General features: G+C 51.1%; 2 protein-coding genes across 13 annotated transcripts in view; one reads left to right on the top strand and one right to left on the bottom strand.

Annotated features, from left to right (window-relative positions):
* LOC147110283 (trinucleotide repeat-containing gene 6A protein-like) overlaps nt 1-16275 on the top strand; it is a 150941-nt gene extending 134666 nt beyond the window's left edge. For all 11 annotated transcript variants that reach the window (XM_086000101.1, XM_086000107.1, XM_086000106.1 and 8 more), the window contains 5 exons: nt 2850-2957; nt 3542-3760; nt 5107-5177; nt 9207-9346; nt 14119-16275. In XM_086000101.1, the coding sequence (XP_085856227.1) occupies nt 2850-2957; nt 3542-3760; nt 5107-5177; nt 9207-9346; nt 14119-14491 (911 nt within the window). In that variant the 3' untranslated portion in view covers nt 14492-16275. The remainder of the gene's footprint in view (nt 1-2849; nt 2958-3541; nt 3761-5106; nt 5178-9206; nt 9347-14118) is intronic.
* The window catches only part of vap (vascular associated protein), a 59331-nt gene continuing 50181 nt past the window's right edge, over nt 15753-24902 (bottom strand). For both annotated transcript variants that reach the window (XM_086000092.1, XM_086000094.1), the window contains 3 exons: nt 20777-21004; nt 18142-18295; nt 15753-16830 (listed from right to left, as the gene is read on the bottom strand). In XM_086000092.1, the coding sequence (XP_085856218.1) occupies nt 16756-16830; nt 18142-18295; nt 20777-21004 (457 nt within the window). In that variant the 3' untranslated portion in view covers nt 15753-16755. The remainder of the gene's footprint in view (nt 16831-18141; nt 18296-20776; nt 21005-24902) is intronic.

Below are 24902 nucleotides of genomic sequence, written 5' to 3'. Positions count from 1 at the left end.
ATAGAATATACAGCACAGAAACAAGCCGGTCCATACTGGTGTTTATGCTCCTCCATTTGTGACGGTAGCTGTCACGCTTTAACATCTCTTGTAGTAAAGGAGCCGCTGGGGAGCAGTGATCATAATATGACAGAATTTTATGTTGAGTTTGAGAGTGATTTAGTCAAGTCCTAAACTAGGGTCCTAAATCTGAACAAAGCAAACTACGTAGGTACGAGAGGCGAGTTGGCTAAGGTAGGTTGGGAAGCTAGATTAAAAGATATGACAGTAGAAAAGCAATGGCAAACATTTAAAGAAATAATTCATAATTCGCAACGAATATACATTCCCTTAAGGAATAAAAACACCACGGGGAAAAATGGTCCACCTGTGGCTAACAAGAGAAATTAAAGATAGTATTAGATTAAAGGAAGAGGCCTATAATGTTGCTAAAAAGAGTAGTAAGCCTGAGGATTAGGAGGTTATTACAATTCAGCAAAGGAGGACCAAGAAATTGATAAAGAAACAGAATATAGAATGAGAGTAAACTAGCGAGAGACATAAAAACAGACAATAAAAGCTTCTATAGGTATGTGAAAAGGAAAAGATTAGAGAAAGTAAACGCGAGTCCCTTACAGGCTGAGACAGGAGAAATTATACTGGAGAATAAGGAAATGGCAGAGAAATTAAACAAATACTTTGTGCCTGACTTCACGGAAGACGATGCAAAAAACATTCTGGAAATAGTGGAGAACCAAGGGTCTAGTGAGAATGAGGAACTGAAAGAAATTAGTATTAGTAAGGAAATAGTACTGGAGAAATTAATGGGACTGAAAGCCGATAAATTCCCTGGACCTGATGGCCTACATCCTAGGGTTTTAAAAGAGGTGGCTATAGAGATAGTGGATGCATTGGTTGTCATCTTCCATAGATTCTGGAATGGTTACCGTGGATTGGAAGGTAGCAAATGTAACCTCACTATTTAAGAAAGGAGGGAGAGAGAAAACGGGGAATGATAGACCAGTTAGCCTGACATCAATAGTAGGGAAAATCTATTAAGGATGTGGTAACAGGGCATTTAGAAAGTAATAATAGGATTGGGCCGAGTCAACGGGGATTTATGAAAGGGAAATCGTGTTTGACCAACTGTTAGTTTTTTAAGGTTGTAACTAGCAGAATAGATAAAGGGGAACCAGTGGACGTAGCTTATTTGGATTTTCAGAAGGCATTCGATAAGGTGCCACACAAGAGGTTATTAAACAAAATTAGGGCTCATGGGATTGGGGGTAATATACTAGCATGGATTGAGGGCTGGTGAACGGACAGAAAACAGAGAGTAGGAATAAACGGGTAATTTTCAGGTTGGCAGGCTGTAACTAGTGGGGTACCGCAAGGATCAGTGCTTGGGCCTCAGCTATTCACAATCTATATCAATGATTTGGATGAGGGGACCAAATGTAATATATCCAAGTTTGCTGATGATACAAAGCTGGGTGGGAATGTAAGTTGTGAGGAGGATGCAAGGAGGCTTCAAGGGGATATAGACAGGCTAAGTGAGTGGGCAAGAACATGGCAAATGGAATATAATGTGGAGAAATGTGAAGTTATCCACTTTGGTAGGAAAAATAGAAAAGCAGAGTAGTTTTAAAATGGTGTGATTGGGAAATGTTGGTGTTCAGAGGGACCTGGGTGTCCTTGTACACGAATCACTGAAAGTTAACATGCAGGTACAGCAAGCAATTAGGAAAGCAAATGGTATGGTGGTCTTTATTACAAGAGGATTTGAGTATAAGAGTAAAGACGTCTTACTGCAATTATATAGGGCCCTGGTGGGACCACACCTGGAGTATTGTGTACAGTTTTGGTCTCCTTACCTAAGGAAGGATATACTTGCCATAGAGGGAGTGCAGCGAAGGTTCACCAGACTGGTTCCTGGGATGGGGGATTGTCCTATGAGGAGAGATTGAGTAGACTAGGCCTATATTCTCTAGAGTTCAGAAGAATGAGAGGTGATCTCAATGAAACATACAAAATTCTTACAGGGCTTGACAGGGTAGATGCAGGGAGGATGTTTCTCCTGACTGGGGAGTCCAGAACCAGGGTCACAGTCTCAGAATAAGGGGTCGGCCATTTAGGACTGAGATGAGAAGAAATGTCTTCACTCAGCGGGTGGTGAATCTTTGGAATTCTCTGCCCCAGAGGGCTGTGGAGGCTCAGTCGTTGAGTATATTCAAGACAGCGATCGATAGATTTTTGGATATTAAGGGAATCAAGATAGTGCAGGAAAGTGGAGATGAGGTTGAAGATCAGCCATGATCTTATTGCATGGTGGAGCAGGCTCGAGGGGCCAAATGGCCGACTCCTGCTCCTATTTCTTATGTTCTCATCCGAAAGGCGGCACCTCCGACAGTGCAGCACTCCCTCAGTACTGGAGTGTCAGCCTGGATTATGTGACCATGTCTCTGGAGTGGGGCTTGAGCCCACAACCTTCTGACTCCGAGGCGAAGGTGCCGACGGTTAGTGTTGGTAGCGAAGCAGCTCAGCCAGCGCTGCACCTTGGCCCATGTCATCCGAGTGGCTGGTGAGACTTGTACAAGAAGGGGGAATAGAGCAAGTAGGAATCCTGGATCTATCCCTGATAGGAAGGGGAAGTTCCTGGGGGAGAGTGCTCTATACTTTGGGAAATATTGTATGTCTTGTGTTTAAAAATCTGGATTTTTATATGTTGCTGCACCAACCTACTTCATCATTTAACAGCCAGAAGTAGTTTAACGCATACATTTCTTTTTTTTAATGTTTCTCCTGGGTTTAAATTTGTGCGTGCAGTGCTCAACAAGTCATTGATGTGTCACCTTGTGTTTGTCCAATAGGGTCGTCCTCATCTTTGAACACCACGCTGCCTTCAACTAGTGCCTGGTCCCTTGTTGGTGCCTCCAGCTACAACAGTTCCCTCAGCAGTACAGCACAAAGCACTCCAGGTAGGAACCTTCATACAAAGCCTTCCACTAACAATGACACAAGCCCCTTTCCAGCCATCTGCTGTGAAGGCCTATTTACATTACATTTCACCTGCAGCCTGTGGGTTTGAAGGTGTCCCTGTAATTGAGGCACCTCTTTGTTTTTAACATTTTTTAGTGGGGGGGGGGGGAATTTGGATAAATTTACCTCCTTTTTCTCTGCGTTTTTATCTCTTGTCAGCCTGGCCTGCAGTCTAGGAGAGTGGGTACACACCCTGCCACTCATGCTGCCCAGCAACCATTCACCAGGAGGTGGCAGGGACTGGCCAGGCATGGCACTTCCTCCACCCCTATTGGGAGTTGCTAGATCCTCCAATCCACCCTTTCTCACCCGATTGAAGTCGGGGGACTGATCCCAGCCAGACTGCAACCTACACCCACCCATCACTCTGCAAGTCGTTTGGGCACGTATCAGGAAGTTGGTAGTGAATTCTGAATTTAAAAGCTGAGGCTATGTAGACTAGTAACTCTCCACAGAGCAGCAGTGCGAGTGTGTGTGGTACTTGATGATTGAATTCTGACCTCTTTGTGCTTTCAATTCGCAGCCAGAATCGGTGAGCCCAAATCCACGTGGTCCCCATGTCCGGTCACCAACGCTTCCCTGGCTCACGAGCTGTGGAAGGTCCCCCTGCCACCCAAAAACACTACCGCTCCGTCCCGCCCGCCACCAGGGCTGACCAATCAGAAGCCTTCGTCCTCGTGGGGAAACAGCTCGCTGCGCGTGGGTGGAGGATGGGGGACTTCCGAATCCAGATACAACTCTGGTAAGAGGCGGGTGGGATGCGGCTTGTGAGACTGACCCTTTCCCTTTTACTGCAGTCAGTGAGGGAAAGGATTGGCAGCAGTTCAAAGCAAGGCAGCCAATCGAGAGCTTTGTTACAGTGCGCCTCATTATAGTGTCGGCAAAGTACGTTTCTGAAGTGTTTCAAAAGAAAAAGATCGATGTACATCAGTTTCTTTTACCTTTTTACGTCTCTGCTCCCCCTCACCCCCACATTGAAGAGGCGGGCGAGGGCAGGCAGTGGGGGTGCTAGTTGGGCGATGGTGGGTGGTGCGTGGCGGGTGCTGGTAGGGGGAGTGAGGGCAGGCGGAAGGGGCGGTGGGGGTGCTAGTTGGGCGATTGGGGGGGTGCAGGGTGGGTGCTGGTAGGGGGAGTGAGGGCAGGCGGAAGGGGCGGTGGGGGTGCTAGTTGGCCGATGGTGGGGGGTGCGGGGTGGGTGATAGTGGGGGGAGTGAGGGCAGGCGGTGGGGATGCTGGTTGGGCGATGGTGGGTGGTGCGGGGCGGGTGATAGTGGGGGGAGTGAGGGCAGGCAGTGGGGGTGCTAGTTGGGCGATTGGGGGGGGTGCGGGGCGGGTGATGGTAGGGGGAGTGAGGGCAGGCGATGGAAGGGGCGGTGGGGGTGCTAGTTGGGCGATTGGGGGGGGTGCGGGGCGGGTGATGGTAGGGGGAGTGAGGGCAGGCGATGGAAGGGGCGGTGGGGGTGCTAGTTGGGCGATGGTGGGGGAGTGAGGGCGGGCGCTGGGGGTGCTAGTTGGGCGATTGGGGGGTGCGGGGGAGTGATGGTGGGGGGAGTGAGGGCAGGCGATGGAAGGGGCGGTGGGGGTGCTAGTTGGGCGATGGGGGGGTGCGGGGCGGGTGATGGTAGGGGGAGTGAGGGCGGGCGATGGAAGGGGCGGTGGGGGTGCTAGTTGGGCGATTGGGGGGGGGGGTTGCAGGGCCGGCGAGGGCAGGCGGTGGGGGTGCTAGTTGGGGGGTGCAGGGCAGGTGATGGGGTCGTGAGGTCCGGCGAGGGCAGGCGGTGGGGGTGCTAGTTGGGCGATGGTGGGGGGTGCAGGGTGGGTGATGGTGGGGGGAGTGAGGACAGGCGATGGAAGGGGCGGTGGCGGGGGGTGGTGCAGGGTGGGTGATGGTGGGGGGAGTGAGGACAGGCGATGGAAAGGGCGGTGGGGGTTGGTGGTGCAGGGTGGGTGATGGTGGGGGAGTGAGGACAGGCGATGGAAGGGGCGGTGGGGCGGGTGATGATGAGGGAGTGAGGGCAGGCGATCGGGGGCGCGGTATGAGGGCGATGTACCATTGTTAGTTATATCCTTTTGTTTGATTTACTACAGGCCCAAGCTGGGGCGACATCAGCTCAGGGAGAATAACCAATTGGCTTGTTCTCAAGAACCTCACGCCTCAGGTAAGCAAATGCATTGTATTCAAGCCGTGATTCAATTATCCTTGCACACAGCAGCACACCCTCTAAGATCGAAGCCTCTGGTATTAGTGGTAATATATTGAGCTGGATTCAGAACTGGCTGGCAGGACGGAGGCAAAAAGTAGTTATTATAGTTATAGATTGATTTGGAGACCGGTCACCCACCGGTGGTGTCCCGCAGGGATCAGTGTTGGGACTGTTGCTCTTTACTATTTTTATTAATGATCTGGATGTAGGTGTTTGCGCACAATCTGCAAATTTGCAGATGATACCAAGATCTGTGTGAGTGTTAGAACTGTAGATGATGCTCGTCTGCTTCAGGCAGATCTTAATGTGCTGGTCGATTGGGCTCAAGACTGGAAAATGATGTATAACTTAGATAAGTGCAATGTTATGCATGTGGGCAGGGCGAATGCTCAACATTCATACACCCTTCAGGGAAAGGCATTAAAGAAGGTGGAGATGGAGAGAGATTTGGGCATTCTGGAGCATACATCCTTAAAGATCACGAGCAATGCCATGTAACGATAGCTAGAGCAAACAAGGTGTTGGGGGGTATCCATACACCCTAAGTACAAGACGAGACGCACTGTTTTGTCCTTGTACAAGACCTTAGTCAGGCCACACTTGGAACACTGGGTCCAGTTTTGGTCTCCTCACATGGTGGGTGATATTGAGGCTTTGGAGAGGGTGCAGAGGAGGAGCCACTGGACTAATTCTCAGTCTAAAGCATCTTAGTTATCAAGTTAGGCTAAAAGAGTTGGGACTCTACACCTTAGAGAAGTGTAGACTTGGTGGTGGGGGGGGGGGGGGGGGGATCTGATTGAGGTTTATAAGATAATGAAGGGAATAGATTGTGTTCCAGCTGACAGTTTATTTCAATTAAATAGGTTAGGCCGGTCCAGGGGGTCACAATTTTAAGTTGTGTAAGGCTAGATCTAGGTTAGAAGTCAGGAGGTGGTTCTTTTCCCAGAGAATAGTGGGCCTCTGGAACAGGCTGCCGTCTCCTGTGGTGGATGCTGATTTGCTGAATTCCTTCAAGCGAGAGCTGGCCCTGTTTCTGGCTGGGGTGGAGATCGCCTGTTACAGAAGGTGGGCACTGCAGGGATTTCAGGGCCAGTGTGATCTCCTGGACTAGTTTCGATCGCCTAGATGGGTCGGAGAGGAATTTCCCAGGTTTTTCCCCCCCCCAAATTGGCCTGGGTTTTTAGTCTGGTTTTTTGCCCCTCCCAGGAGATCACATGGTTTCAGGCGGGGTGTATGTTACGATGCACAAGGTATCACACTTGTGGGACAGGCTCGATGGACCAGATGGTCTTTTCCTGTCCGTCATTGTTCGTATGTACCCCACCTGTGTCCCTTCCATCCATAATGAATTGAGTCTTGACCGAAGCTGAGCAGAGAGCGTCTGCTCAGGATCCCTGACTTTGTCACCATTAAGAAAGGGCATGTGTCAGCTGGGTCGACTCGCTGTGACTGGGGAAGGGCCCAGGTTGTTTAGGCATTGCAGCCTTTAAACTGTATTGGAAACTTGATCACTTTAATTTACTGGCAAATGAACCTGTGCAAGCTTCACTCACTTTCCACCTGGCCCCCACCCTGCAAAGACATGGCTTTATGCCGGGGAGCAGTTCCACACACACACTGGTATCCCTCTCCTACCTTCTCCCAATGGCACTCACCGTCTGTGATTTGTAGACGTGAAAAGTCAGCAGTCCAGTCTTGCCTTCTCACTCAGACACTTTCCAGGTCACTGGATAGCCGGAACACTGGCTGATTAGATTGCTTCCCCTCTCCAGCCCATGCTGCCATGCCAACTTAGCAGAGATTGAACGGAAGCTGTGTGGCTCGGTATCGCGTCGTGTAGATCACTGGATTGACTGCGAGCCCTAGCAGTGTAATCTGAATGGGATGCAGACACAACGCAGTTTTAAATTTCTCCCCCCTCAATGATCCAGGTTCACCGTGTAATTGGCCAACAACTGCTGGTGTTTAATACACTGGGAGCTAATCCACACTGTTTCTTTGTCTCACACATCAGCCCAGGTAGGGTGTATTCTGGGATATGGAATCTTACCCTAACTTCACGTCTCCAATTCTGGCCTTTTGTGCAATCCCCACTTCCTTTGCCTCCCCATCGGCGGCCGTGCCTTCAGCTGCCTAGGCCCCAAGCGCTGGAATTTCCTCCCTATACCTCTCTACACCTCTCCTCTCCTTCAAGACTCCTTAAAACCTACCAATTCACCGAGCTTTTGGTCACATAGAAACATAGAAGATAGGAGTAGGCCATTCGGCCCTTCGAGCCTGCTCCGCCATTCAGTGAGATCATGGCTGATCATCCAAATTCAGTACCCTGTCCCTGCCTTCTCCCCATATACCTTGATCCCTTTAGCCTCAAGAAATATATCCAACTCTTTCTTGAATATATTCAATGAACTGGCCTCCACCACCCTCTGTGGCAGAGAATTCCACAGGGTCACCACTCTCTGGGTGAAGAAATTCCTCCTCATTTCAGTCCTAAATGGCTTACCCCTTAGACTATGACCCCTGGTTCTGGACTCCCCGGCCATCAGAAACATCCTTCCTGCATCTAGTCTGTCCAGGCCTGACAGAATTTTATAGGTTTCGATGAGATCCCCTCTCAATCTTCTAAACTCCAGTGAGTATAAGCCCAATTGACACAATCTCTCCTCGTACGTCATTCCTGCCATCCCAGGTGTCAGCCTGGTGAATCTTCGCTGCACTCCCTCCATGGCAAGAACGTCCTTCCTCCGGTATGGTGACCAAAACTGCACACAGTACTCAAGGTGCGGTCTCACCAAGGCCCTGTACAACTGCAGCAAGACATCCTTGTTCCTGTACTCGAACCCTCTTGCTGCGAAGGCCAACATACCATTTGCCTTCTTAACCGCCTGCTGCACCTGCATGCTTTTACCTTCAGCGACTGGTGCACAAGAACACCCAGGTCTCTTTGCACTTCCCCTTCTCCCAATCTATTGCCATTCAAATAATAATCTGCCTTCCTGTTTTTGCCACCAAAGTGGATAACCTCACATTTATCCACATTATAGTGCATTTGCCATGTTTCTGCCCAATCACCCAACCAAATCGTACTGGAGTTTCACGACATCCTCCTCACAGCATACCCTCCCACCCAGCTTTGTGTCGTCTGCAAATTTGGAGATATTACATCCAATTCCCTCGTCCAGATCATTAATATATATTGTGAACAGCTGGGGTCCAAGGACCGATCCTTGCGGTACCCCACTAGTCACTGCCTGCCACTCGGAAAACGACCCGTTTATTCCAACTCTTTGCTTTTTGTCTGCCAACCAGTTCTCTATCCAAGTCAATACCTCGCCCCCAATCCCATGTGCTTTAATTTTGCACGCTAACCTCTTATGCGGGACCTTATCGAAAGCCTTCTGAAAGTCCAAATACACCACATCCACTGGTTCTCCCTTATCTATTCTACCAGTTACATCCTCAAAAAAATTCCAGTAGATTAGTCAAGCACGATTTACCTTTTGTAAATCCATGTTGACTTTGTCCGATCCTGTCACTGCTTTCTAAGTGCTCTGCTATTACATCTTTTATAATGGACTCTAGCATTTTCCCCACTACTGATGTCAGGCTTACCGGTCTGTAATTCCCCGTTTTCTCTCTGCCACCTTTTTTGAATAGTGGGGTAACATTAGCTACCCTCCAATCCATGGGTACTGTTCCAGAGTCTATTGAGTTCTGGAAGATGACCAGCAATGCATCTACTATCTCTAGGGCCACTTCCTTAAGTACTCTAGGATGTAGATTATCAGGCCCTGGGGATTTATCGGCCTTCATCTCCTCATATCTCCTTTTGTGGCTCGGTGTTAAAATGTTGTTAATTGCTCCTGTGAAGCGCCTTGGGACGTTTTACTACGTTACAGGCGCTATATAAATGCAAGTTATTGCCTGTCTACGGGCCTTTATTAATCGCGCTGACTGGACTCTTGCTGTGTCTTTACCCTTCAGATTGATGGCTCCACCTTGCGTACACTGTGCATGCAGCACGGCCCACTAATAACATTCCACCTTAACCTGCCCCACGGAAACGCTTTGGTCTGTTACAGCTCGAAAGAAGAGGCAGCCAAGGCACAGAAATCTCTGCACATGTAAGTCGGACCTGAGCTGGATTAGCAGGCTCGAGGTGGAATTTTGTTACTTTTCCAGGGGGGGGGGGGGGAAAGGGGCAGAAGAAGTGGGTGGGGATTGTCTGGTGGAACAAGAAGTGTGAGCCTGATCTAACCAAGCCGTGGGTTTGTGATAATGAAGTGGGAGTCAAGTCCTTGTGAGTTTTTACTTTTACAATATGGGGGCTTGCAACTTGGCACAAAGCCCATCCCCAACTCCATAAGTATATGTTTCTAAGCTGTGCCACCTAATGTTTCGCTCTTTCCTGTCACGAGAATTTGTAATATGGGTCAGAGAATTATTTTTAACCGTGCTCACTTGATTGGTGAAAAAACATCCAGCAGGACAGTGCATGTACTTCGATAAGTGCACGAGAGAGAAAAGAATCGAAGGATGTGCTGATGGGGCGGGAGGAGGCTCGCGATGAACATAAACGCCAGCATGGAGCACTTGGGCCGAATGGTCTGTTTCTGTGCTGCACATTCCACGTACAGTAGTACAATTCTAGATTACCCTCTTCCTTTTCAGCAGTGCCACCTTCACCAGTTTCTGCTTTGTTCGGCATACGTCAGTTAAACAGGAAGGATCCATTAGAGGCAGGAGTTCTGTGGGACTGCTGAGGTTTAACCAGCCTTTAGTCTGCTGTGGAAGATGCTGGGTTGAAGCTCATTTGATGTTGCAGGGATTGTGCATGTTACAACAGCCAAGGCCATCTCTGGCCGCTTACTCATCTCCCTTACCACCAACATCCCCCTATTTACCCCCAACCTCACTCCCCAACTACCAACCCCTCCCCTCTGGCCCTTGACCCATCACCTCTGTTGCCATTGACCTGCTGAACTGCTCACCTTTGGCCTCGTTCAACCAAATAGTTCACAGCCCCTCACTCCTGTCATTTCCCTCAATGCGGGCTCCACTCTCTCCAAACTCCTCGCCCATAAAATCCGCCTTCTCCTGACCACCCAATTCCTGACCACTCAACTACCCTGACTGACATTGTTAATGGCTTTCTCTTCGCAGGCACTGTCCCTTTCAAAGCCAGCAGCCCCACCCCTCTAAATTCCAACCCTTGTCCCGTTTGTCGTCTTCAACTACTGCACCACCTCTAACCTCCCTGCCCCATCTCAGGGCCTTGAACGTGTTGCTTCCCAGGTCTGTGCCTGTCTCTGAAGATCCGTGTTTGAATCCTTTTCAGTCTGGCTTCCACCCTTTACAAAGCGCTGAGGCAGCCCTGGTTAACCCCACGAATCCCCTGCGACTGTCGTGCACTATCCCTCTGCACCATGATATGGTTAACCGTGATATCCTCCTCTCTCCTCCAGTGACCAGCTTGGTGAGATGACCAGACATGGTTCCAATCCTATCTTTCTGGACATAGCCAGTGCATCTCCAGCAAAGGCTTCTCTTCCCACCCCTATACATGCACCTCTGGAGACCCCCAAGGATATATTCTTGGGCGTCCTCGGTTTCCTCATCATTGGCATCATCCACAGGATCAGCCTCTGTAGATGTACTGATGCTCTGCTCTTCCTTTGACCACCTCTCGCACTGCTTGTCATGGAGGAATAAAACTTCCTTCAGCTTGACATCGGGAAGATAAAACTCATTATCTTTGGTCCCCGTCGTAAACACCTCTCCTCCCTTCCGCCTCTCCCCTTCTCCCTCTCCTCCCTTCCGCCTCTCCCCTTCTCTCTCTCCTCCCTGTCGCCCCTCCCCTTCTCTCTCTCCTCCCTGTCGCCTCTCCCCTTCTCTCCTCCCTTCCGCCTCTCCACTTCTCTCTCTCCTCCCTTCCGCCTCTCCACTTCTCTCTCTCCTCCCTTCCGCCTCTCCACTTCTCTCTCTCCTCCCTTCCGCCTCTCCACTTCTCTCTCTCCTCCCTTCCGCCTCTCCACTTCTCTCTCCTCCCTGCCGCCTCTCCACTTCTCTCTCTCCTCCCTTACGCCTCTCCACTTCTCTCTCCTCCCTTACGCCTCTCCCCTTCTCTCTCTCCCTCCTTACGCCTCTCCACTTCTCTCTCTCCTCCCTAACGCCTCTCCACTTCTCTCTCTCCCCCCCTTACGCCTCTCCCCTTCTCTCTCCTCCCTTACGCCTCTCCACTTCTCTCTCTCTCTCCCTAACGCCTCTCCCCTTCTCTCTCCTCCCTTACGCCTCTCCACTTCTCTCTCTCTCTCCCTAACGCCTCTCCCCTTCTCTCTCTCTCCTCCCTTACGCCTCTCCACTTCTCTCTCTCCTCCCTTACGCCTCTCCCCTTCTCTCTCCTCCCTTCCGCCTCTCCACTTCTCTCTCTCCCCCTTACGCCTCTCCCCTTCTCTCTCTCTCCTCCCTAACGCCTCTCCCCTTCTCTCTCTCCTCCCTTACGCCTCTCCACTTCTCTCTCTCCTCCCTAACGCCTCTCCACTTCTCTCTCTCCCCCCCTTACGCCTCTCCCCTTCTCTCTCCTCCCTTACGCCTCTCCACTTCTCTCTCTCTCTCTCCCTAACGCCTCTCCCCTTCTCTCTCCTCCCTTACGCCTCTCCACTTCTCTCTCTCTCTCCCTAACGCCTCTCCCCTTCTCTCTCTCTCCTCCCTTACGCCTCTCCACTTCTCTCTCTCCTCCCTTACGCCTCTCCCCTTCTCTCTCCTCCCTTCCGCCTCTCCACTTCTCTCTCTCCCCCTTACGCCTCTCCCCTTCTCTCTCTCTCCTCCCTAACGCCTCTCCCCTTCTCTCTCTCCTCCCTTACGCCTCTCCACTTCTCTCTCTCCTCCCTTACGCCTCTCCCCTTCTCTCTCCTCCCTTACGCCTCTCCACTTCTCTCCCCCCTTACGCCTCTCCCCTTCTCTCTCTCCTCCCTTACGCCTCTCCACTTCTCTCTCTCCTCCCTTACGCCTCTCCACTTCTCTCTCTCCTCCCTTACGCCTCTCCACTTCTCTCTCTCCTCCCTTACGCCTCTCCACTTCTCTCTCTCCTCCCTTACGCCTCTCCACTTCTCTCTCTCCTCCCTAACGCCTCTCCCCTTCTCTCTCTCCTCCCTTACGCCTCTCCACTTCTCTCTCTCCCCCCTTACGCCTCTCCCCTTCTCTCTCTCCTCCCTTACGCCTCTCCACTTCTCTCTCTCCTCCCTTACGCCTCTCCCCTTCTCTCTCCTCCCTTCCGCCTCTCCACTTCTCTCTCTCCCCCCTTACGCCTCTCCCCTTCTCTCTCTCCCCCCTTACGCCTCTCCCCTTCTCTCCTCCCTAACGCCTCTCCCCTTCTCTCTCCTCCCTTACGCCTCTCCACTTCTCTCTCCTCCCTTACACCTCTCCCCTTCTCTCTCCTCCCTTACACCTCTCCCCTTCTCTCTCCTCCCTTACACCTCTCCCCTTCTCTCTCTCTCCCCCCCCTTACGCCTCTCCCCTTCTCTCTCTCCTCCCTAACGCCTCTCCACTTCTCTCTCTCCCCCCTTACGCCTCTCCACTTCTCTCTCTCCTCCCTTACGCCTCTCCCCTTCTCTCTCTCCTCCCTAACGCCTCTCCACTTCTCTCTCTCCCCCCTTACGCCTCTCCACTTCTCTCTCTCCTCCCTTACGCCTCTCCCCTTCTCTCTCTCCCCCCTTACGCCTCTCCCCTTCTCTCTCTCCTCCCTAACGCCTCTCCACGTCTCTCTCTCCCCCCTTACGCCTCTCCCCTTCTCTCTCTCCTCCCTAACGCCTCTCCACTTCTCTCTCTCCTCCCTTACGCCTCTCCCCTTCTCTCCTCCCTTCCGCCTCTCCACTTCTCCCTCTCCTCCCTTACGCCTCTCCCCTTCTCTCTCCTCCCTTACGCCTCTCCACTTCTCTCTCTCCCCCCTTACGCCTCTCCCCTTCTCTCTCTCCTCCCTTACGCCTCTCCACTTCTCTCTCTCCTCCCTTACGCCTCTCCCCTTCTCTCTCCTCCCTTCCGCCTCTCCACTTCTCTCTCTCCCCCCTTACGCCTCTCCCCTTCTCTCTCTCCCCCCTTACGCCTCTCCCCTTCTCTCCTCCCTAACGCCTCTCCCCTTCTCTCTCCTCCCTTACGCCTCTCCACTTCTCTCTCCTCCCTTACGCCTCTCCCCTTCTCTCTCCTCCCTAACGCCTCTCCACTTCTCTCTCCTCCCTTACACCTCTCCCCTTCTCTCTCCTCCCTTACACCTCTCCTTCTCTCTCCTCCCTTACACCTCTCCCCTTCTCTCTCTCTCCCCCCCTTACGCCTCTCCCCTTCTCTCTCTCCTCCCTAACGCCTCTCCACTTCGCTCTCTCCCCCCTTACGCCTCTCCACTTCTCTCTCTCCTCCCTTACGCCTCTCCCCTTCTCTCTCTCCTCCCTAACGCCTCTCCACTTCTCTCTCTCCCCCCTTACGCCTCTCCCCTTCTCTCTCTCCCCCCTTACGCCTCTCCCCTTCTCTCTCTCCTCCCTAACGCCTCTCCACGTCTCTCTCTCCCCCCTTACGCCTCTCCCCTTCTCTCTCTCCTCCCTAACGCTTCTCTCTCTCCTCCCTTACGCCTCTCCCCTTCTCTCCTCCCTTACGCCTCTCCACTTCTCTCTCTCCCCCCTTAAGCCTCTCCACTTCTCCCTCTCCTGCTATAAAAACCTTCTCGAAACCCACCTTTTCAACCCAGCTGTTAGTCACTCATCATCTCTGCTGAATGTTCCTTTAATTTATTTTTCTGCCCCCCGCCCCTCTGTAAAGCACCATGTGTTGTTTTTCTACATTCAAGGTGCCATATGAATGCAGGTGCAGGTTGTTAACTACGATTGACTCCTATCTCTTTGGCTTACAGGTGTGTTTTAGGGAACACTACCATTCTTGCTGAGTTTGCCAGTGAAGACGAGATTAATCGCTTCTTTGCACAAGGCCAGTCGCTGACGCCCTCTCTGGGCTGGCAACCTCTGGGATCCAGCCAGAACCGTATCGCATCCATGGACAGTTCCCACCCATTCTCAAACCGCAATGATCTCAATCACTGGAATGGTGCTGGGCTGTCGGGAACTGGTAGTGGAGACCTCCATGGCACTTCACTCTGGGGCACCCCCAATTATTCCACTAGCCTGTGGGGAACCCCGAGCAGCAATGACACGCGGGGTATCGGCAGCCCCTCCCCCATCAACGCTTTCCTCCCTGTTGACCACCTCGGAGGTGGAGAGTCCATCTGAACTTTAGTCATGACTCAAACTGTGACCTCGACATGAAAAGCAGCACTAATCAGACTTTTCACCTACAGCGTGAGAGAGAGACGGAGAAAAGGGGTCACCTGTGGAAATGTTCCGTTCTGCACCTTTATTTCCACTTTCTTTTAGCCCAGAACATATCAGTTTTAATACTTGAATCATGCAGGCCAATAATAAAAAAAAATGTGAAAAAGTATATATTTATACTTCCAGATAGTGCTATCCATTTAAAAAAGTGAAAAAAACTGCTTCAAATGAGCTAGTTTGTGTGCACTCATCATGTTTGTTCCTTAAATTCCAAAACTTCTTTTCTGAGTTTGCTGATGTTGGGAGTGTGAGCTGTTAATCTGCACTGAGTACTGTCTCCCTGTCCGATTGGCAATAGGGCGGGGGGAGGGGGGTGGGAGAGAGGGTAGTTCAAGTGTAAATGTTTACTCAAGGATGTTCTCTTAGCAAGGAAAAAAAAAATGGACGAAAAATGTGTGCTCTTTAATATGCCTTTACATGTACTTACCTTAACGTGGTATTGTAGAGCCAGGTCAAGTTATCGTACTGGCCTCGCCGTTTCAACAAAAAAAAAGTATTGCACCAACCTGTTTCTTTTTAAAATAAAAAATAAAAAAGTTTTAATAAGAAGATAAAACCTAAAGAATTTAATCTCCACAGTGTGACACTGTGGGCAGCAGCTGTGACTTGCAACCCCACCCTGCAAGCCAGGAGGGTACAGCACTTTCAATAGAGCTTTCATTTTTTTTTGGAGGTGCTCTGTCATGCCCTCTTGTTTACAGACTTTCGAGGGGAAAATGTTTACTCTTCCATCATTAATAAAAATGAGAGAAAAAAAACTATATAAAAAAAAAACTAAAAAAAAAAAATTTACAAAAATATTTGCGGATGAAGATGTTCTATCTCTGGGAATATTGAACAGTGTTTTTGACCATGTTCTTTTTTTTCTATTCCTCTATATCCTGAAACGAGAGAGAGCATGGTTCTCAGGAAATAGTCCCCCACCTCTCCCTCCCTCCCTCCCCCCCCCTTCACAAGTTAGAAACTCCTGGTAGTTTTGTGTAGGAAACCCCCCACCCCCACCCAACTTTTAGCACTGAATTAAACTGCTCTGTAAAAGTTACTTTTTTTTTGCCAATTTAACTGCTTAAAGCCGGAGTTTCCAGTTATTGCTTTGAAATTGCTGTCTTTTTATAGTGAGTGATGGTGGATTTTGCTGACATGTTGTAGTATATATACTTTATTTTTCCCCCCCCCCCCCCCTTTATATTCCCATTATCGAGTGGCTAAATGTATTTTGCTATTGTGACTGTGTCCAATTGACTGTTGTACTTAAAAAGAAACAAAAAACCTGTCTGAGATCTGTAACTATGCATACTGTAACCCAGCTCTGATGGTTTACACAATCGTATTGTTCATCCGTGAGAGGCCGTTTTAATGTAAGTTTGCGTGCAAAAGAGTTCTACAGAAAACGAGTTATTTTACACTTTTTCTTTTGTGTTTTTTTTTGTTTTGCTACAAAATGTATTCATTCATGCTTGTACAGAGCGGAGACAAACCAGGACACGATTTTAACACTGCAGACAATGCCACCATTTCATTGCCTTCGTTATAACTGTCTGTCGGAAGATGCAAACAAGTCAGTGGCTTTTTAACTGTTTACAAATAGAATGTGATTGTAAAATGTATAATTTGGTTGTGTTGAATTATGAAGTTACTTCAAATATTAATAAATCATGACGTTTTTGGCTGCTCAGCATTTATATCCCTTCCCTTCTGTCGTTTATTTGGTGCTGTGGTTTTATCTCCAGGCGATGGTTGTCTCTCTCTCTCCTCTCGCAGTGTCTCAATCCAAACTTCAAAGCTGTGCGTGTCCTTTTTTTTAAGTTTGAGAAAGGTGCCGCCTTCTCGCTGGAGCCTGTGCCCTGTCCCGTGTGCACGCGAAGCGAAGGGATTCTGCCGTTCAGTACAGGCCCGAGGTCAGAGTGCAGTCAGCAGATGGGGAGTTGTTTTAATCTGCTGCCGTCGCCTGGTTCCACAGGAAGCGCGCACTCACAGCAGCGACGTTAAACTCCAAAGCCAAGTGGCCGGCTGATTGATTGTTTTCGCACAGTGCGGCCAGTACAATAACATGGAAAAAGATACTGCGGTGGGTGGGTGCGCTGCTCCCAGCCCAAGCAAAGGAAAACATGCCTGACCTTCAGGAAAAGGAGGATGATTTTTCTGCATGTTTTCTTTGCTTTTTAAGCCGTCCAGTTTCTCTCCATGCTCACTAGTTCCATCCCTTCACAGTAGGAGCGAGGCCTCCTGGCTTTAAACTGCAAGAGAGAAGTGATGTGTTTTTTTACATAAAATCTATAGCACAGAAACAGGCCAACTGGTCTAAGCCGGTGTTTAGAGTGAAAGGAGGCTCGTGGAGTATAATTACCTATTCCCAGCCTCGACTCGTATCCAATGTTCCCATTCAAATTTCCGCGCATGCGCTGTTTCTCCATTCAAAAGCTGGTGAGCCGGCTGCGTGGGACCCCACAGCTTAAAGGGAACATTGCTCATATCCCTCTGCCCCTTCTCCCTCATGTATGTATCAAGCTTCAACCACTCCATGTAGCAGTGAGTTCCACATTCTCAACACTCTTGGGTAAAGAAATCCTTCCTAAATTCTCTTTGTTCTGTTAGTGGCTATCCCATAATTTATGCACCTCTTTCAATCTACTGCAAGCTTTCTCTCACTTTTCTTAAGCTCCAGTTATTTGATTCTCCCCTCTCGTGCCAGCACTGACTCGGGCTGGGTCCAGTTCCACAGGTGCTGGCTGCCCTATGATACGCCACCAGACAGCGAGTGTCGCCCTAATTAAACCAGCACGCGCAAGGCATCGTGGCTCCGACTGATCACAGTGTGAATACAACACGTGTGCGCGCACACTCCGCACCCCCCACACACGTTCTAGTGTCATGAATGGAGGTGATTACTCCATCCTGAAGGATCATTAACATCATAAGAATATCTGTGAGTTAGTCGTTTTAATAAACTGGGCAAGTTCAGCCTAAATTCAGATTGAAATGACAATCTTAGCAAAATATTTGCTTAATATTTGTTATGTTATCAGCTCCTTCAGGCTGTCCGTTAGACCTGCCACTGAATGCGTACTTAGCAGAAAGAATGACAGATTGACTTTCCTGGGAGTGAATGCGTTTTTTAAAAAAAAAAGTAAGTTGCAGAGTGAGATTAGGCACTTTGCCCAAGCCTTTGGTTTGCAATTATCTGTGAGGCACATCTCTCTGCTCCTTGTGGGCTGAACAAACAATAACTTCACTACAGTGAGGGGATGGGGTCAATCCATTCTGAGACGCAGGTCAACTGAGGGATATCTGGTGATTTGGATTTGTGCGTGGTGTTTGCATTCGAGCGTCAGAGTGCTGACGGGAGGAAGGGCAATCTCGGCCCTGCTCCGCTCGCTTCCTGATCTGAGTGGGTGCCACGGTGTCTTCCTGCGGGGCGGAGGGGGGAGCAGACCCCAAGGTAATTGTGGCTGGGTGCTCGCTGGTGGTCTGGGAGCAAGCGGATATCTGAGGAATAATCCCAAGAAAATACGACGGGAAACAAAACTGGACCGAAGTGAGATACTCACAGGCCTGTTCCTGCTCAGCTGGTACAGTATCGGGAAGGGTGACCACTGGAGGGGTTCAACGGGCCAGCTGCACACCGACAGGTCACTGGCTTTCCCCGAGTCCCCAGCGTGCTCGTTGATGCTGTTGATACTGATGTCCAGGTTGTTTTGTAAACTGAAGCAGAAAAAATTAACAGTGAGAAAATCTCCTGGGCACACTCGGCCCTCCGAGTACTTTGTGAGCGCTGAGTCACCGCGCTACTGACCCGTCCCCAAGTTACCTTAGCAGCTGGCTGTGCGACGCCAGAGGTTCTGATCAACCATCAGCACCTGTGTTCCGCTCACATCTGCACACTCACTTTCCAGTGGGGTTGAGATCCGGCGTGGAAACCCTGGGAGATTTGTTCTCTCTCCTCTCCACCTTACCCTTGTTCCTTCACCCCCTTCCCCATCTCGCTAGCCCCACCCTTCCCCCCCCTCCGCATTTCTCCATCCTCTCACAGTTCCCATTCCCCTTGACATTCTTCTGTCGCCCCCTCCTCCTCTTCCCCTTGCACACTATTCCTTCCCCTTTCCCTTCGGGACTTCAGTTATGTGGAGAAGCTGGCGGCGTTCTCCTTGGAGTAGAGAAGGTTGAGAGGAGATTTGATCGAGGTGTTCAAAATCACGAGGGGGTCCAGACAGAGTAGATTAGTGAGAAACTGTTCCCATTGGTGGAAGGATCGTGAAACAGAGGACACAGATATAAGATGGCGGAGGCAGATTCAATTGTGGCTTTCAAAAGGGAAGTGCATAAGTACCTGAAGGAAACAATTTGCAGGGCTACGGGGAAAGGGCGGGGGAGTGGGACTGGCTGAAGTGCTCTTGTCGAGAGTCGGCACAGGCTCGACGGGCCGAATGGCCTCCTGTGCTGTAACCATTCTGTGATTCTGTTCTGATTCCTTGTTCCCCTACCCTCCTTCCCCCCCTCCTCTCCCACTTCCCACACCCTGCCTGAGATCAGCAGACTCGACACGGGTGTTGAGGCTCGGAGGAGTCTGGCCTCAGCTCAGTACCACATGGGATGGGTGCCTCACCCACTGAGCCATTCTCCCACAATGATCGGGCACCGTTACCCTCCTCGCTGTGAGGCTGAGCGTTGTGTAGATCGCAGTGGACACAGTCTGTTGTATAAATCACAGGCCCCTGTTTCCACTGTCACTTGTGTTGGTTTTAATGAGATTAAGTGGGTGGAGTTGATGCCTCTAGTTATTCAACACTATCGGTGGGCACTGCGCTCCCTGGGGGCTGGGCTGGGCTCGGAGCAGCACCTCCTTAATTAACAGGATAAAGGAAAAAGCAACAGAGGCCCCTTTGATAATCCAGGGTGAGGAGGGGGTGGGGCTGGTCTGTTGGGGCGGGGAGCCTTAATTTGTCCCTCGCCCCAGTCTCGCTGCGGATGTTATTTCAGAATCGTGGCAAACTTCCCAATATCCACCCACCAACTGAGAACTTCAACAAACAGCAGCAAAACTTAACCCCTTGCTGTCCAGAGGAACCGTCGCAACACTGACCACTGGCGTCAAGCAAATGCTTTTTTGGTAGAAAAACACTCGGGCAGTTTAAGAGCCTGATTTCAGAGAAACATTTAGAATCTACCAGGTCGGGCGGGCGGGAATTTAGAAGTACTGTCGCATACTGAACACCAGAGACGGGCTTTCAGGCAGCCGTGGCTCAGTGGGTAGCACCGTTGCCTCTGCGTCAGAAGGTTGTGGGTTCAAGTTCCACTCCAGAGACAAGCACAAAAATCTAGCCTGACACTCCAGTGCAGTACTGAGGGAATGCCGCACTGTCGGAGGAGCGGTACTGAGGGAGTGCCGGAACCGAGGGAGCGCCACACTGTCGGAGGGGCGGTACCGAGGGAGCGCCGGAGGGGCGGTACTGAGGGAACGCCGCACTGTCGGAGGGGCGGTACCGAGGGAGCGCCGCACTGTCGGAGGGGCGGTACCGAGGGAGCGCCGCACGGTCGGAGGGGCGGTACCGAGAGCGCCGCACGGTCGGAGGGGCGGTACCGAGGGAGCGCCGGAGGGGCGGTACCGAGGGAGCGCCGCACGGTCGGAGGGGCGGTACCGAGGGAGCGCCGTACTGTCGGAGGGGCGGTACCAAGGGAGTGTCGGAGCGCCGCATGGTCGGAGGGGCAGTACTGAGGGAGCGCCGCACGGTCGGAGGTGCCGTCTTTGGCATAAGACGTTAAACCGAGGCCCCACCTGCTCTCTCAGGTGGATGTAAAAGATCCTATGGCACTATTTCGAATAAGAGCAGGGGAATTATCCCCTGTATATGGGCCAATACTTATCCCTCAATCAACATCACTGAAAAAAACACATTATCTGGTCATTATCACATTGCTGTTCGGGGGATCTTGCTGTGCACAAATTGGCTGCTGTATTTCCTACATTACAACAGTGACTACATTTTAAAGCCAATGAAATACTTTTGAAGGGCCTTGGGATGTCCTGAGGTCGTGAAAGGCGCTATAGAAATGCAAGTCTATTGTTCGTTCATTCGTTCTTTGACCAGAGAGTCGGGGCTTCGAGTCTTTCTCTCGTCCCTGACTTTCATGCAATTTCACCATTTTCTGTTTTTACTTGCATCATTTATATTTTCTATTCTTTACCTGTGCCTGAAGACTGATCGGCTGTGGGGGGCTGTCCTTCGGCTGCTGTAGGTACCGGTCACTGACCCCTCGTGACAGGAGTAGTAACTGCTGTCCAACATCTGCAGGTGGGTCAGTTCGTCCGAGTTACTGAAGCCGGGATTGTCCAGCGAGCTGATGGAGTAGTTGAGCGAGGACTGGGATTGGTATTGAGGGGAGAAATCGTCAAACCGACTGAAGCGTCTGTAACTGGAGAGGGAAAAGTACAAAGATCACAACATCCCTTCCCGGGAGTGGTTGAGTCGGGTCCCTGGGCACTCGGTCCAGGCTTTGTCTGGGACGGCAGCGCACGGGGTAGAGTTTCTACCTGTATTTCTGTCTACAAGCCAGGTCTCTGTCCTGGCTCTGCCATTATGGGATGGGTACTGGTCGGATAGTTCCACACCCAAAATTATCGGGGTCTGCGTGGGCCTGTCGCCTCCTGCTGGCTGGTTTTAAGAACACAAGAGCAGGAGTCAGCCACACGGCCCCTCGAGCCTGCTCCGCCATTCAATAAGATCATGGCTGATCATCGACCTCAACTCCACTTTCCCGCCTGATCACCATATCCCTCGATTCCCCTGGAGTTCAAAAATCTATCGATCTCAGCCTTGAATATACTCAAAGACTGAGCATTCACAAGTCTCTGGGGCAGAGAATTCCAAAGATTCACAACCTTCTGAGTGAAGAAATTCCTCCTCATCTCAGTCTTAAATGGCCGGCCCCCTATCCTGAGACTATGTCCCCTAGCTCTAGACACTCCAGCCAGGGGGAAGCATCCTCCCAGCATCTACCCTGTCAATCCCCCTCAGAATCTTGTGTGTTTCAATGAGATCACCTCTCATTCTTCTAAACTCCAGAGAGTATCGGCCCAATCTACACAATCTCTCCTCATAGGACAGCCCCCTCATCCCAGGAACCAGTCTGGTGAACCTTCGTTGCACCGCCTCCAAGGCAAGTATATTTAGAGTCGGAGGAGGGAGAGGGAAGAAAAAAAAGGAATAAAACTCTCACTGAGAGGGGATGGGCTGCTACAGGGAAGTCAGATATTGTCCTTTCACACTCTGGGACAGTGGGTCACACACTGTCCTTTCACACTCTGGGACAGTGGGTCGCACACTGTCCTTTCACACTCTGGGACAATGGGTCACACACTGTCCTTTCACACTCTGGGACAGTGGGTCACACACTGTCCTTTCACACTCTGGGACAGTGGGTCGCACACTGTCCTTTCACACTCTGGGACAGTGGGTCACACACTGTCCTTTCACACTCTGGGACAGTGGGTCACACTGTCCTTTCACACTCTGGGACAGTGGGTCGCACACTGTCCTTTCACACTCTGGGACAGTGGGTCGCACACTGTCCTTTCACACTCTGGGACAGTGGGTCGCACACTGTCCTTTCACACTCTGGGACAGTGGGTCACACACTGTCCTTTCACACTGGGACAGTGGGTCAGACACTGTCCTTTCACACTCTGGGACACTGGGTCACACACTGTCCTTTCACACTCTGGGACAGTGGGTCACACACTGTCCTTTCACACTCTGGGACAGTGGGTCACACACTGTCCTTTCACACTCTGGGACAGTGGGTCACACACTGTCCTTTCACACTCTGGGACAGTGGGTCAGACACACTGTCCTTTCACACTCTGGGACAGTGGGTCAGACACACTGTCCTTTCACACTCTGGGACAGTGGGTCAGACACTGTCCGTTCACACTCTGGGACAGTGGGTCACACACTGTCCTTTCACACTCTGGGACAGTGGGTCACACACTGTCCTTTCACACTCTGGGACAGTGGGTCAGACACACACATACACTCCCATTGAAAGGTTTCTGCGTCTTTAGCCAAGGATCTGTTAGATCTGGCGCTGCTGTTCATTTCTTTGTTTCTCTCCGACTCCCTGGGGCTTGTCACTGAAACTTAAACAATGAAAAGGAAAGTTCAAGACGGGCTTCAAGGACTCGGAGAGTTTCAGCTGCTGCATAGCTTGTCGTTGGGGAAACAGCCACTTCCAGCACACACCTCGATTTCTACAGACCAGCACACACCTCGATTTCTACAGACCAGCACACACCTCGATTTCTACAGACCAGAGTGCTTAGACTGTTAAAGGGACACTGTCGTCCAGCACAGCACCTGACTAATCTTATTTCAGGTTTGAGTGCACGCCGCGGTGACGGAGACTGTCCTTAAACCCCACACTGTATTTGAGAATTAGGAGCAGCTCGGGTCCATCTGTGGCACAAACTTAACGGAGAATACGGCTGGTTCCAATGCAACCACCGAAAGTGGCTGTACCTAGAATCAAACACTGCCACCACCCCGTGACACAGCGCCGCCATCCCTTTAATATAATTGTAGGTAATTGCCCTGTCTGGGGTAATTGCCCGGTCTAGGTGGGTAATTGCCCTGTACCCAACCAACATCCATTGGCCACTTGAACAGGGCACTTGATGGTGACTGGGGTCTTGAGGAACCTTTTCTACAATGGCCGTGGGGGGAGAGAATCAGCGAGTCAGTCAGCATCTGACAACCCGACATGTTTGTGTTGTTCTTTCATCCAGTCTGTGCGTCCAGTTGTGACGATGGCTCCACTCTTTCTCTTAGGCAGTCCCTCGGAACCGAGGATGATTTGCTTCCACATTAAAAATGAGTTCTCAGGTGACTGATGAGTCCAATGCGGGACCTACAGTCTCTGTCACAGTTGGGGCAGACAGTGGTTGAAGGCGTGGGTGGGTGGGGTGCTTGGGTTGACGTGCGCTCCTTGCGCTGCCTGCACTTGGCTCCCGGCGAAGAGACTCAAGGTGTTCGGCGCCTTCCCGGATGCTTCTCCTCCACTTTGTGCGGTCTTGGGCCAGGGATTACCAAGTGCTGGTGGGGATGTTACACTTTTTCAAGGAGGCTTTGAGGGTGTCCTTGAAACATTTCCTTTGCCCACCTGGGACTCTCTTGCCGTGCCGGAGCTCCGAGTAGAGCGCTTGTTTTGGGAGTCTCGCATCGGGCATGCGGACAATGTGGCCCGTCCATCAGAGCTGATCGAACGTGGTCAAAGCTTCGATGCTGGCGATGTTGGCCTGAGCAAGAACACTGACGATGGTGCGCCTATCCTGCCAATGGATTTGCAGGATCTTGCGGAGGCAGCGTTGGTGGTACCTCTCCAGTGCTTTGAGGTGCCTGCTGTACATGATCCATGTCTCTGAGGCATACAGCAGGGCGGGTATCGCTGCTGCCCTGTAGACCATGAGCTTAGTGCCGGGTTTGAGGTCCTGGTCTTCAAACACTCTCTTCCTCAGGCGACCGAAGGCTGCACTGGCACACTGAAGGCAGTGTTGGACTTCGCCGTCGACGTCTGCCCTTGTTGACAGTAGGCTCCCGAGGTATGGATGGCTCCACACCGAATTTAACTCCTGATCTTGCACAGGAGCCGAGTCTTTCCGTAAGTTTCGGTTTCAGATGTCCAGCATCTGCAGTTTGGTTTTTGCTCCTTGACAGGAGCAAAGTTCCCATTTGGAGTTTCCAGGATTCTGTCCTTGTCCAGCACAGAGCGGGTGAACCCGTTTGGGAACTCCGATTCTTGATATTTAAACAAAGTTAAAACGGTGAAAGCTGCTGCCTCGATGGTTCCTGGAGACTTGGCAATCGGCAGGGAGCTGGGATTTGATGGTAGGGCCTGACATTAAACTCAGAGGAGTGGAGTAAACAAATCCCAGAAGGACTTACTGACAGGAAGAGAGATTTGGAAAATGTCCCACTGTTAACTGTTCCATAAAACGCCCTCCCTCCCCCTGACTGAAAACCTAAAGGTTCATGGAAATGCTCGGAGGGGGAAAGGGAAAAGGAGAGTAGTGAGGGGAAAGGGGAGGAAGGAAGAAGTGGGAAAGGGGGAGTGGGGAGAGGAGGAGGGGGAGGGAGGCGGAGAGGGAGGGGAGGGGGAGGGAGGGAGAGAGGAGGGAGAGAGGTGGGAGGGGGGAGAGGAGGGAGGGAGAGGGAGAGGGAGGAGAGAGGGAGGGGAGGGGGAGAGGGGGGAGAGAGGAGGGAGGGGGGGTGGGGAGGGGGAGTGGGGAGAGGAGGAGGGGGAGGGAGGCGGAGAGGGA

This window comes from Somniosus microcephalus, chromosome 11, assembly GCF_052327205.1.
Source record: "Somniosus microcephalus isolate GS21.2 chromosome 11, FLI_Smic_1.0, whole genome shotgun sequence".
NCBI classification, from domain to species: Eukaryota; Metazoa; Chordata; class Chondrichthyes; order Squaliformes; family Somniosidae; genus Somniosus; species Somniosus microcephalus.
The sequence above is the reverse complement of the archived record's forward strand: the minus strand, read 5'-3'. Positions and strand labels throughout refer to the sequence as shown.